Source organism: Dicentrarchus labrax, unplaced genomic scaffold (assembly GCF_905237075.1).
Source record: "Dicentrarchus labrax unplaced genomic scaffold, dlabrax2021, whole genome shotgun sequence".
Classification (NCBI taxonomy): Eukaryota; Metazoa; Chordata; class Actinopteri; family Moronidae; genus Dicentrarchus; species Dicentrarchus labrax.
The window spans coordinates 21,620,676-21,635,575 of record NW_026136713.1 but is presented as its reverse complement, the minus strand read 5'-3'; the positions used below and the strand labels follow the sequence as shown (position 1 = coordinate 21,635,575).

The window sequence follows — 14,900 nt, the reverse complement described above, 5'->3', positions numbered from 1 at the left end:
CACGTGGGTGTTGAAAACCAGCTTAAGCTATAAATATTTCAGTTACTGGTTCGTGTTATGCACAAAATAATTGATGAATTTAACCAGAATCGTGTTTCTTTCCGAGCCCTTCAGTTCGGCTTTGTGCGTGTAGAAACAACAACTGAAGTACAGAAACTAAAACCAGTATCATGTATGATATCAGCACTTGTTTATTGTAATAAAAACCTCTGAATACAAAGTACATTCACAGGTACAGCAGCGGGTCACTGAGCTGCTCTGTTTGATTCCTACAGCAAACCAGTGGTGACTACAAATATTCAAACTCATACACCATTTTACAACTTTATATCCCATAAACATACTGTTATATTTCAGAATAAACACACTTGTTGTACTTAACATACAAAGAGTCCAGGCTTAGATCAATGGTTACTCTGTTACTAAGCTGTCGCACTAACCAACCAACTGAGTCCTACACGGGTTTATTTACTGGAAAATACAAGAAAGTCGAGCTCTGACAGCTTTTAGAGATCTGATTGAAAGGTCATTAGAGATTTGAACTGCCTCTGGCGACAGAGGATAACTGGCGGCTTGACCAGTTAAACCATAAACGGCATGAAAAACAAACTGCAGAGAGCGGAGGAGGAAGATGGATGATGAAGATGGAGAGCTGATTTGGTTCAAATATGCAGTAGCAGCAGATAGATAGATAGATAGATAGATAGATAGATAGATAGATAGATAGATAGATAGATAGATAGATAGATGTGTACTTCAATTCTTCCTCCTTAATGGATCTGTTAACAGTTTTAGCTTAGCACAGAGACTGGAAGTAAGGGGAAACTGCTAGCCTAGCTCCATCAAACCTTTGTTTTTACTTTTGATTTAGCTAGGCTAACAGGCTATATTGAAGCTCTATGCTAAGATCTACGGACAGTTAAGTTATAGAAACAAAATTAGTAAATTTTTTGACGCCAAAATACCAAATGTGGTGATGAATGGGTGGAATTTGTATGAAAATGTCAGGCAGAGGCGATGAAACAGAGTTGGAGTTGTTAGAAAGCGGTAAAGTCCGACTGATGCCACATTTAAAGAGTCCGATACCAAAACATCTGATTAGCTGATATTCATTTTTTAAATAAATGCAATTGGAGTAGTTATATTACAGATACTTCTTAAAATACGGTATCGGCAAGTCGCAATACCACCTAATTTATTCGCCAAATTATTATTTAATAGCAAAGTCACGACCCGCCCGACTCTGAGGGTTTAACCTCAATCAGGCCCAACAACAACGATAGATATCATAAAGCTGAGTAGTATACGCACATGTATCGGATTAGTACTCGGCCGATAAGTTCAGGTATCGGAATCAGTATCAGGAAGTAAATATATGGTATCGGAGCATCTCTAAACGCAGTAGCATAAACAAAAAGTCAGATTTTAATTTGGCTGTTAAACACGTTGCACTGGTTGGGACATTCGACAGCTGAAACACGGACTCATCGGCGCCCTCTAGTGCACAAACGATGTACTGAAAGATACTGTTTGTACTACTGCAAACATATCTTTGGCATTTCTTTCTGACATTTTCGACCTAAAAGTGTCCGCCCTCTTGTATTTCTACAGTTTTGATGAAGCTAAGCTAGCAGTTTCCCCCTGCTTCTAGTCGTTAATGCTAAGCTATGCTAAACACGCCTTCGTACTGGACGCTCAGAATTTAAACTGATATCTTCTGATCTGACCAACTAATGACTGTGGCCGGATGTCTTGATCAAGTAGGGAGGAATGACTGAGCAGAAATGGGGTCCAAAAAGATTTCCACGACAGCTCCCGTCAGTTCCTACCAGAGTTTCTATTGGCCGGTGAGAGGAGGCGGGTCGGCTGATTATCTGCCGTTCACCCTGTCCTCCGAACCCTGACTGTCAATCGTCGACTACAGGCACCAGGGCTACCAAAAAAATGGAAAAAAAATAGTCAGAAAAGAGATTGATTCGCCCATAAAATGTGACCCTGGGAAAACAAAGTGAAACTACAGTTATTCACACTGCAAAAAAACTGCTGAAAAAAGAGCAACAAGAGCAAAAAACCCATGGAAAGGTGGAGAGCCGATAATCCACTGCGATCGGACGAGTCCACTTAGGCTTCAGTTAAATCCACACAGAGAACAGCGCAGCGTCGACAAAAAAGGTACAAATCCACCTCCTGAAGAATGGCCTACCGAGGACGTGGAGGGGGGAAAAAGACCCCAGAAGAACCAAACACGGTTAATTCCTTGTTATTCCGGATTCTCCATCAAAAATGTTTTTTCTTTCATCTGTTTTTTTATTTTTTTTAGAGTGTGTGTGTGTAATTCGATTCTCCTCGACGGAAACTTGTACCAAGAATGTGCAACATGAAGCAAAAAAAAAGCAGTTCACGACCACAGGCGAGGAGGGAAGGGAGGAGAGAAAATCCTGCATCAGAGAGGAAAAAACCAAAAAAAGCTTGAGGACTTAATCTGTTTTCTTTTTGTAAATTGGAGGAGAAAAAAGAAAAAAGAAGCTTTAGATGCTCTTTGTGTCTTTAGTTTTGTCTTAAGGCAGTCTTTTTTGTCCGGCTCCCCTCTCCGGCTCGGTGCTCGACGACGCTCCACCTACAAGAGGATAGATACGAACGTCTTACACCTCAGGTAACGCAACGCAGAAAACACATTCCATGCAAAATGTCTCATCAATGAGAAAAAATTAAAAATAAAAATGTCAATAAAAATAGGATTAATTGAAAGCTGGCTGAAGAAAAAAATAATGTTTAAAAAAGAAGCTGATTAAAAAAATGTAGGGGCGGTTTGAAGAGCCACAATAACGCAAAATGAATTCTTAGATCAGAGAAAAAACTGCGCAACTCACACAGTTAAATGCAATAATTATATTAATTATTAACGTTACTTTGTAAATAGAAAAAAAGGATACTGTTGATTCAAGTGATAGAAAAACATGAAATGGTCAAACTGGATGCAACACTCAAAGAAATCTCTGATATGAGAACAAACTTTGAAAACACAGATCAAGTGTTTGGAAGTTATTTTCAAAGTAATTACGTCCGTCCTTTAAAAGCACATCAGAAAGTGTGGAGCTCATTGGAAATGCATAACCCACTTTAGCTGATAATAAATGCAATATTTTTTATTAATCTATGCATGAAAAGAGTGTGTGTGAATTCACTGAGGTGAGTTTTACTTTAAATAATAATTAATAATAATAATCACTGACCAAAACTTAAACCCAACTATATTAAACTAATACAAATACTATAAATAAAACTTTGTAGCTATTTTAAATCAGTTTTTATTGGATTTATATTTGTTTTTTGTAGAATATGTCCCAGTTAGCTAACCTAAATAGCTAAAACAAGATAGCTATTTAGCCATCTTTAGCACTTAGCAATTAGTCGGGTTTGGGTTATCTAGTGGTTCGATTGGTCAGCTACAACAGTTTGGGTCACATTAACTGCCGTACACTAAAAATGTACATGAGCAGTTTAAATATTTGGGTTAGCTAACCAATAAAGTTAAAGGTTAAAGTTAGCTAATGTTTCAGTAAAGCAGATAAAAAAGAGTTGCTCGAGTTCGCTAACGATTCAGTAGTTGGGTTTGGACCCATTTTGTTCAGGTTATCTAATGGTTCAAATGATGTTAGCTAACACTTGTACAACTGCTTAGTGGAGGTTATTGATGAGTTAGTCCTGGTCCAATCAAATTAAACTTTATTTATCTACCAGATGTGACTTCCTGTTTCTCCAGCTCAGGTGTTTTGCTGCTGGGAAGCATTTCTGTCTCAGGCCTGTTTATTATTTGCATTTGAAAGTATTTGTATCTAGTTTGCATGTTCATGCTTATTTTGCCAGCAACCATGTTTGATAGGACGTATTGATGACTCGTCAGTGGAGCCGGGACAGAAACCGGCCCTGTGGTGTTACTGTAAGCTGATTCCCTGCTGCTGCTATCTGGTTGTTGTGACTGGACTAGAGAGCAACAATCTTTAATACTCTACCAGTACTTATTCTAAGCTGCAAATACCCATTTTATCACTGCTTCTTGTACACAACCAAGATACAATACTCTGCCACCAGTACTACTCGGTTTGAACTGCCAATATAATATATATCCACATAGCCATACTCTAACAGTAAAGATAATGCTAATACCTATTCAAATTAATATTGTGCCTGTATTACTAACAGTGTAATGGCAAAATAATCACGATGACAATCCTTCAGAGAAACCTAGAGAGTACTTTTAACTATTATAATTTGAGTATACAAGCCACCGTAGTTTCTCCGACATGTTTGGATTCCTACTTTTATTTTGAATTTGAATTTAAGCTTCACAATAAAAGTCCACTGGATTGATTTCTAATAAGCTGTGATTGTACCGTAACTGAACTAATAATACTGTACTATTATCAATACTTGTAGACTGAATGTTAAGTGAATATAAAGTTTAGATTATTATTAAAGATACAAACTTTAAAGACCTGAACAAGAGCCTTCACAGCTTTGTCCTCCATTAGAAAAGTGCAGTTAAAACAACCAAGTAGCGATGGCAAAGTGTCAGGGACAAATAAAAACATGGAAATTGTCAAAAAAGAAGCCTATAAAGTATGTATGATTGTTAAAAACAGACTAAATAGACAGAGAAATGTATAAAAAGCTCCTAAAAATATCAGGAAAAGCCATCTCTGATAAATATTCACAGCAAATAATCTAAGAAAGATTCATCAAAATCACTCGTTTTACACAAACTTCCTGCAGTTATTGTGTTCACTGTGTACAGTTTATCAGCTCTTCTCTACTGTTATTGTTATTATTGAATATTATATGAAATATACATACAATATGTCACTAGTAACACCTGTTACAGTTATTATATTACAGGAGAGACTGCACAAAATGTCAGAAAACAATCCAACTCATGAAATAAGGCCAAAGATTTCCGACCTCACCATGAACGCAGCTTTACAGCCTGTTGGTGTTCAGCCTGTCGCAGCAGTACGAACTTATTTTAATACTCTGTGTGTGTTTGTGTGAGAAAGAGATTTACGAGGCATTATGAGTCAACCTCTGGGCCTGGAGACACACACTCACACTCACACAGTGTGTTTAGTTTCAGCTGGTCGGCTGCAGTGTGTCATGACCTTGCATTAGTTGATGCGCGTGTGTGTGTGTGTGTGTGTGTGTGAGGTCGCATTTTAACTGCAGGAAACACACACACACTCACACACTCACACACACACACACACACACACACACACACAGTCAGAGGTGCTGCTGCAGTTTTCAGGGATTACAGTCCTCATCTAATCCTTGACTTCCCTCTCTTTCCTGTTTCTCTTTTACTGCTTGTAGTTTCCATTCCTCGCCCCAACCTCGTCTTCTCCTTTGTCACTTTCCTCTTTCTCTCCTTTCCCTTTTCCTCCTCGTCAATTGCGCCTCCCTCCCTTCCTCCCTCCCATCGCGGCGGCATCTGTTCATAATGAAACACACAGTTGGACGTCGTCCTCGTTTAGCGCCTCCTCCACGCTACCTGCTCCAGAGGTTACCTCCCGCCGGGCGCGTTTGTTAGACATCATCAGCACCTCCCCGCGACCTTCCCTCCCTCCTCCCTTCTCCTCCCCGCCACCTCCTCCTCCTCCTCCAGATGTCATTGATCTGGGAAGTGGGTCACAACAGCGCTGAATCAAAGCCAGGTTACACGAGGCTCCGAGGCAGATACTGTATGTCATTTTTAGCGTGGGTTAGCGTGTTTAGGAAGGGGGGGGAGAAAAAGAAATGCCTCGGCTGACGTTCGGAGCGTTTGCAGGTTCGGATCAGAGAGTCTACAGCCTGCAGACCTGACAGATGCTGAGGGTGAACAGGGCGAAGATCTTGGCCTGAACGCCTCATGGATCTGTAAATTGGGCTGCTAATTTGGAAGAAACAAAAAAATATATTTGGAATCATTTTTTTTGGTTGCCACAATGAATTTTAAAATTCCTAATGCATCAGAAGCACAAGTAGTGATGCATTTGGGCACAAAACATCCGATTTACCCCAAAAAATGGGGGCAAAAAACACGATATGAGCATATGAGCAAGCTCCCAGCATTGTAAAAAGTCACAAAACTTTATTTAAGGAGGTGGAATTCCAAAATTAGCCAATGATGCCAAATATGTGAAGCAGAATTTGGGAGAAAATGTGTCTAAAAAGATGTAGAATATTTACATTTTATGCAACAGTGAAGCCATAAAGACAGCAAATCTAAATTAAAAGTGTTAGACAGCGTTAAATATGTTATAATGAATAGAATAATGCCGTTGAATGACGTCGCTACATACTGTACCTCGCTCTCCCTCAAACACCAGCCATGCTCTGATATCTGCAATGGATTTTTATATTCAATTAATCAATAAGAATTCCATATAAAACAACATGTTACTGACTAAGATAACTATGTATATTAGTGATTTTGGTTCCTTCATTTAATCCCACTTCTGGCTTTTATATTGTAGCAAAAGGAAAACAAACTCCACGCCTCCAAATACAGAGAGGTTATAGAGCTTTAAGTCCATCAGTCTGTTCAAAGAACAGGTTAAAAAACATGAAACACTGCCAAGCATTTAAACATCAGCCGTCCTCTGAGGACAAAGCTTCAAACAAACCACATTCAAACCTCGACTAAAGGCTGTTCAACCTTTTACTGGGAAACAAGCCTCAGATTTTGTTTTGCTTTTTTGACTTTGGGTTTGTTCACCAGAAGGACCAAAAACCATACAATGGAAGGACTAAATAAAATTAGAAAAATTCCTCGCATAACTCTGAGGAATCTAACAAGAGAAAGTGCAAAGCAAAAGCTCAGATGAATATTATAAATGTGCTGGTAGTTTGGCCTCCCCACAGTTGATGAGAAATGAGTTTCTTATCGCAGACACACACAAACACCTCCACATTACTTTCTTTCTCTTTACTCTGCAAAAGATATTGAACAATATCTAAATACTATCCTACCCTGGTCTAATAAACACTGTGAAAATGATAAATATGTGTGTTCTCCTTCAAGGACACTTTACAATTATACTTTGTACCCTGAGCTGCTTTGTATGCAGTCTGTGAATGCTGGTGTTTGTTGTGCCTTTCCTTTGTTTTCTTTTGCACATCAAGACAAAGTTTCCGCCCCTCAGCAGTGGAGGTCGGAGGTCAACAGGGAGCCGGAGCAGTGGTTCAGCACCATGCTCCTGGACACCAAGACAAAGACTGCTTGTGGCTGACAGAGACATTTGCTCCAGTGGGGGGCTGAACCCAAAATTATACTCACTTTTGTGGCTTTTCCATAGATCTAAAAACGGTTGGACTGGAAAGTAAACCCCCCAGATTTATCCTGCCAGTCCAGGATCAAACCACCGACCTTCTGGTCCCAAGCCGACTTATCTAACCTTTATTTTACATTTTTTAAAACCTTGGCATTGAATGTTAAAATGTAGTTTTGGTCTGCCCAGTGGAACAGTGTAGGAATTCACCAAAACAATCCTAACTCAAGGTCCACTAGCAAACTTTTTACAGAGCTTTTAACTGCAAGTCGTCATAGGGAGGCGTATGAGCTCACTAACTTTAGCTTAAATTTGAAACAGTAGTTTTTGGGAAATAACCAAAAAAACTGGATAGAGAGGGAAACAGTAAGTCTGCTGCAAAATCTGCTGCAGTACTTCCAAAGTGAACGAATTAAAACAATATTTCTCACTAGTTTAACTGATAACCAAATAAAAAAAAACAGCTTGTCGACACCAAACAAAGCCCATATTGGATCAGTCAAACCCATGTCTTCACCAAGAAGACCAGGGTTCGTGTTCTGTGTGAAAAACAAAAGTCAACCTTGACTTATTTGAAATTTTTAAGTTATATAAAGTTGCATAAGTGACTTATGTGACTTATGAACCCAAACTATTATCTTTATTTAAACCTAACCAGGTAGTTTTCTAGTTTTCTATCTAACCATACTGCTACCATTTCACATCATTAACCATATTTTAATGTTAGATCACACATCCAGCATGTTGCCTGTCAGTGTCCAGTAGATATATATGTCGATTTAAAGGTCTTGAATTTTGTCACATTTGGAAAGAGCTGTTTCTAGTCTTTCTGTTAAGCTAAGCTAATCACCTGCTGTGTATATGAGAGTGGTATCTACTCTTGAAAAGAAGGTGAATGTGTATTTCCAAAAATGTTATACTATTCTTATAACTATTCAAGTGTATTACTGACCTTAGAAATACCAGTTTGGAAATACCTCAAGAAAGAAGCATAAACCCATCTTAAGGCTTTGTCCTGGTTTACCCCCTGAAAACATCTTTCAGTCTGTAACTGCTCTTGGTTTTGAGTGCACCTCCAATCACAAAACTACAAGAGGTCACGGTAAAATAACTCTACTACAGATTAAAATGCCACTTGTGACCTTTAAACATCATCAAAAGCAGACAGAGGAGCAGAAATCACATGTAAAGAAAGTAAGGCACCGAATTTAAAGACATTTCAACGGGGACAGACACATCGACTGAAGCAGGAACTAAACCTGGAACCATCCAGGATGACAGGACACATGTCAAAATCTGCTGTCAAAAACAGTCGTCTGGAAGAAATTGAAAAAAACACAGACTGCCAGTCAAAAAATTCAGCTAGTCTGAGTTCAGGGGCTGATGTGAGGCAGAAATGTGCTTTGATAAAGCCCCTGCTGAAGAGAAACAAACAACCCTAAGGCGATATATGTAAGGTGGAGAAGCCTCACCACCTGCCATCCCACCGGCCATTAGGTTTGATCAACTGATTCAGTGCTTGTTAACACTCGTGGGGTGAACAGAGGGCTTAATTAAAGTGAACACTGACGATAGATAGATAAATAGATAGATAGATAGATAGATAGATAGATAGATAGATAGATAGATAGATAGATAGATAGATAGATAGACAGATAGATAGATAGATAGATAGAATCCTTGATTCAAATCAAACAATGTAAAGGAGTCAATTTGTTGAACCTGTCAGGCATAAATGTGTGATATAATTGGATATCATCTGCATAGAGGGTGACATCAAATACCCTAAGGCAGCTTCTTAACTGAAAGCGATACGAATGAGCGATCATCAGATTGTTTCAGATTTTGCACGAACAGGCTGAGTGACGGTTGTTTGGTAAACTGAATGCCATGGTTCTGTTTTTGGGAAGTTTCGCGCTCCACCTCAAACTTTCTAAAACAAATCGTCTAGCTATGTGAGGCTACCCAGCAGTCAACATAAGCTCATAAGTTCTTTCTGCCAGAAAGCATGATTGAGAAGCAGCATATATACTCATAGTATATCTGGAAAATGTTTAATGCTCCATTCGCTAGAGTTCACTCACGTGCGTATGTTAGGAAGCAGTATAAGATGGTGTCTTTAAAATGGACTAATCATTTCACCAAAATAATATTTAATTATTTTAAATTTAAATATTATTCATTACTTATTAAAATTATTGTTAATGCAGCTTCAGTGTTAGGCTATTGGACGCACTTTCATAAACAGTTTATTTAGCCATGTTTAGAAATGTTTTTCACTGTCTTTAAGACCTGCAAGGATGGATTGTTTGATATTCAAAAAGTCTGACATTTTCCTCTGAACTTTGGAGTCTGCAGTTTGTTTCATGGCAGGAAATAAAATTACAATTGTAGAGCTAAACGCAAAATAACTAATAAAAGATAGACTTTACCATCATGGATGAATGCACTACTCTCTTGGCTGTCACTGGGTTTTCTATCATACCTTGAAAACAGTTTTTTAAAACTTAAGTAGGCCTTGTTCCATTTCTTGGATGATCTAGAACAGTGCCTCTCAACTTGGGGTCCAGGGACCCCCAGAGGTCCATGACAGTGTTCCCAGGGGTATATTTTAATTTTACTATAATTTCATTGGCTTAAAGCCCAATGAGAAAATGTATAAGAATGACTATTCTGATACTCTTCACCATTAATCTGCCAATCAATAGTATAGACAGTTATGGAATAACTACCGGTAAATCTAATCAGACAGGAATTCCTGAGACTACATCTTATCGAATATCCTGATGTGTATCAATTTGGGGGTCCTTAACACCAAAAAGGCTGAGAACCACTGATCTAGAATACCTTATATAACTAGTTATCTGGTCACAAGGCTACAGAGTCGACACTAAACACAGTACTGTTAGTTGTCATCAGGATTTTGACCTGTAAGAGTTCTAAACCTGATCCTGATAAACGGATTAACAATAGAAATCTCTGTGGCAATGGCTGTATCTATAAAACCAAATGTCTCAAAGTGAGATGCGCTGAATTTCCACTCAGTTTTCCAGTGTGCCTGAGGCTTTCTCAGGACTTCAGATAGAGAGGGAACTGACATAAAGACCCCTTTTAACACAACCTCAATACCGGCTGAGGAGCTCTGCATCAGCCTACAGATTCTCCAGACGATGAGTCTCCAGCAGCTGCACACAATAGAGAATATAAAGAGTCGGAGAGGCGTCTGTGGCATTTCTACCTGCATGAAAGTGTCTGGCTGCATAAAAGAGAAATTTCAGCGCTAAGTAAAGTGGCAATGTGGCTCGACACCCCTCTCTGTCTGTCAGGCCTGTGATAATGTAATGGTGGCTGTCCAGCAGTGTGCTCTATTCACAGCTCAAGGCTCCCTTTTCACACTGTCCACAATGGAATAAACACAGTGCTGCATGTGGGGTCTGCTGACTGTTTGAGTGGATTGTCCTCTTTAAACTGTCCTTTTGTCCGGCACTGGATGTACTGTACTGCGGGGGTTATCTGGTAGTTTAGTAAGTGGTTAAATTTGTAAGAACTACTGATTTTTTTCCCCAGGCACAGCCAGAACTCTGCAAAAATCAAAGAGAATTGAACCTACAAAACTTTAAAGCTTGTGTAAATGTACAAAATGTGAACAAACAAAAAAAACACAACCCGGGCACTCACAAATAAATATCTTGTTGTTTATCAGTGGCCAAAAACAAATGTGTTTCAGCTAATAGCCACCATCAGCGTAATGAGGTCAGTGGAAATGGACATTTATAAACAGGGGACGTTCAAACATCCATCAGCAAACAAATATAATTGTATGATAGGATCCATTCATGAACCATCCATTAGCACCACAAAAACAAAAAATAAAAACCCTAAAACAAAGAAAATCAACAATGACGAGCTGAAATGGTGAAAATGAATTCCCAAAGGCCCGAATCACATAAAAAGAAACTTTAAAGAGCCCAGTTAATGCATGATATTTAGATATAGGTTCTCTGTCAAGGAAATGTGGAAAATAAAACACAAAATATAATTAAACATTATTTAAAGTCTTTCCATCCACTTTTTGTTAGTTTTGTGAACCTCTTCATATTTTGTGTTGGGAAAACTCAATAACATACAGTAGCTGTAAGACTAACTTACTGTTTACGTTTAATAACCAAAATACATGTACTTGTTCACTAACTTGTTTTATTTATCTATTTTTATTTTACCTTTATTTATGTGTAGCAATGAGTAGACAAGTAGTTAAATGAGGATATTCAGCCAGTAAACGCTAAGTCTTTACCAAAAACAACACAGGTCCAGCTATGGTCATACAGTTGGTTGGGATATGGCTATGTCATGGCCCACGTGGCTACCAGATCTGGACTGTAGTTCCTTGCTGTATTTGGGCCAAATCGGACCAGACTAGTTTTTGCTATGTTGGAAGTTGGGGAGATGTTATTATTTCATCCATTTTTACAGATTTTCTCATTCACAACACTTTTAGAACAGTTTTCCACGTTGATTTCTTCTACGTTTGATACCCATGTGTACATGTTCCTGCTAATATTCTCTTAAACTGACCTTATTTTTACTTCTCCTCCACTGACTGTCAGTCTCAGAACTGGGCCAGTTATCTGAGTTTCTTTAAATTTAACTCCAGCTCTGACTGACTGACTCATCAGATATCAGCTGTCTGTCAGCCTTAAGCCTGCCTTGATACCATCCATACAGTCGGCTTGCCTACACCACTTCATCAGTTAACATTAGCTTATTGCCTCGCATTAGATAACATTGTCAGTAGTCAGCTGTATTGCCGTCTTTATTAGGTTCTGGCGTGCCTGTTGTGCTGTTTTACGTTGCTCATCCTTTGAATTTATGTCGTTTTTTATGTGCCGCTGTTAAACAGATTTACTGTGGAAGAGGCTGAGGAGAGCGTCTCAAATGTGACAGCTGAGAAAAAAACTGCTCAGACTGACAGAGAGACTCCATTTTGGAGAATTAAATCAGTTAAATGGCTGTGGGAGAGCGGAGAGAGGAGCTGGATGTGTCCGCCGGGCTGAAGAGCTCTCAGGAAAACGCCTCAGTTTCTCTTGCCAAGGCTGAATCTTTTTTCTTTCTCTTTGCTTTATTGCTGAAGCTCTGACCCGTCGCTCTCTCTTTCTCATTTTTCAAAGTCGATTTTCTCTCTTAAGTGTTCTTCTCTCTCTCAGTTCTCAGCTTTTTCTTCCCTATATGCCTCTTTTTTTATTTTGGTCAAATCACTTTCAGCTCTTCTGCTCCCACTTTGACTTTTATCTCATTTTTCTCAATCACTCTGCAGCAGACAGACAGAAAGACAGACACTGGACTGAGATATACGGTTCCCTCTAGATCCCACAGTGTAAAGGCAGAAGAGTCATTACTTGAGCCTATTAGAAGAGTTTTAACATACAGTATGAAGTCACATTTATCTCATTCTCTTTATTCTGAACCACGCGGGGAGTGGGAGTTCGTTATAACAGATCCCCGCTGTTTGCTCGCTGAAATCAGGCGGAGCTCGACAACCAGTTAGGGTTGCAGCTGTGTGTGAAACAAGCGCTCCTCCTTGGCATGCCATCCTAGAAAGATAAGTAATCGAACAATCAGAGATCAAGTGCTTTCATCACAGCGTGGTCCAGGTCGAATCTCTACCAATCAATCAAACTTTATCTGTATAACACGATATTAGGCCAGAATGGAAATACAAATTACATAAGGTAGATTTAAGGTAGAATAAAATGACAAAAATGACCACAACATTCAAAATGGGTTTGGGGCATGGGTTCTTGAGGCTTTTTTGTTTGTCTGGTCATGGTACATATGTGTGCCGGTTTTCATACATATTGGTGAAACGTGCCCTGAAAGAGAGCAGTGGTAAGTGAAGGTAGTCCACTAGTAGTAACACTAGTATTATTAGTAGTACTTGTAATAGTGGCCTGGTAGTACAGTAATAGCAGTGGAAGTGTCAGTATTTAGCAATATTAACAGTAGCAGTGATAGTGAGAATAGCATTAGTAGTAACAGAAGTGGTAACAGTAGCAGTAGTAGCAATAATACCACTATTAGCCACACTGGCAGTACAACAGTTGCAGACACAGTAACAGTAACATTAATAACTAATAGTAAAAGTAGTAGTAGCTACAGTGCTAGTGGCATTATCAGTAATTAGTAAGTAGCCGGTAGTATTTGGTGCAGGCACAGTTAGTAACAGTGGTAGTGGAAGTAGCAGTGTAGCATTAGTGGCAGGAGCAGTAGTAGTAATAGTATCAGTAGGAGCAGTGTAGAAAACCACAGATTTCTTACAGCCTACAACAAAATACACAACTAATCTCCGGTGTAACTGATCATTAGATTCTCCACCTCTCACAGGTTATAACTAACTGTAACTTTGCTCTACCTGCTAGCCTCTCACCACCACCTCCTCTACTGCGTTGTCCTACATTTTGGGGCTATTTGTGCCCGAATGGATGCACACAGTTCAGTAGTACTAGTATCTACAGTGTTTCAGTTGTTTCCAGTTTCATGCACACTTCTCACTAACTCCCATTCATCTTCAGGCTCCATGACAAATTAGCAGGAACAGGAAACAGGAAGTTCATTGAACTGCTTCCTCTCATGTGTGACCACGACTACAATACACCTTCCCTCACCCGCCACACCTCCTCCCCCTCCCTCCCCACAACAACACCCACCCACACCAGCTCTTCATCTACTGCCTGTTGATGCGCACTCAAGCCGAGCTGCAGAGGGAAGTGAAGTCAGACAATGAGCCGATCCGCGCGGCACGTCGTGACCTCGCTGACGCCATTCACCGGCAGACAACAGAGTCTGGAGGCCGCGGCCAGAGCTGACCCGAGGGCGTCAACGCGGCTCGTCCCTCGCTTTGTTTGTCTTTCCTCTCTGATTCCCTCGCACACACCGGCCGCCGTCTGTCTGATCTCCTCGAGCTTTCAACCGTCTCGAGCTCCGGTTCGGAAAAAAAGAAAACCTTTTCATGACTTTATAAAAAAAAAAGAGAAAATATAAAACTTTTGGAGGGCTGCCTTGGCAGAGGTCGCCATGCCAACCTCTGCCAGCCCAATCCTTTTAACGAGAACGCCTCCTCTTCAGCTCCTCTGTTATCTAAAGAGTGTAGGCCAGAGGAGAGCCTGCTGTGTGTGTGTGTGTGTTCGTAGGTTAGTGCGATGACTCATGCCTCACATTGAATACTCGAGAATCCAAAGAAACAGTGATTGACTCAGAGCATAATGGATCCAGTCTTATTGATTAATGGTGAGTTCATGCAGCTCAAGCAGCATCGCAAATATTTGGTTATAATGTCAGACGACAGGTTAAAGCAGGTTTATTGATCCTGTTTCTGACAACAGTCGCACAAAGACAGTCAGTCCCTCTAAAGACACACTACACTAACAGTGCACACAAAGCCAGTGAGGATGTTTCTATTATTTAACTCTGATAAATAAAGACACCTTGGATTTATTTTGAAAGTGACGTTACTGAACACAGTTGCCATCTTAAACAACTCATCAGGTCATGGCCTGTAGCCAATAATCAATCACAGGAATAGTAGAAGAATCATAGACA

General features: G+C 39.7%; 1 protein-coding gene and 1 long non-coding RNA gene across 5 annotated transcripts in view; one reads left to right on the top strand and one right to left on the bottom strand.

Annotated features, from left to right (window-relative positions):
• LOC127374465 (protocadherin-1) overlaps positions 1–14,900 on the bottom strand; it is a 191,222-nt gene that overhangs the window by 60,951 nt on the left and 115,371 nt on the right. For 2 of the 4 annotated variants that reach the window (XM_051419796.1, XM_051419797.1), the window contains exon 5: positions 174–2,617. The exons of the other annotated variants lie outside the window; for them this stretch is intronic. In XM_051419796.1, coding sequence (XP_051275756.1) covers positions 2,548–2,617 — 70 coding nt within the window. In that variant the 3' untranslated portion in view covers positions 174–2,547. Of the gene's footprint in view, positions 1–173; positions 2,618–14,900 lie in introns of those variants that run through there. 4 annotated transcript variants of the gene reach the window in all.
• LOC127374734 (uncharacterized) overlaps positions 1–14,900 on the top strand; it is a 152,122-nt gene that overhangs the window by 65,164 nt on the left and 72,058 nt on the right. The gene's annotated exons all lie outside the window — the stretch shown is intronic.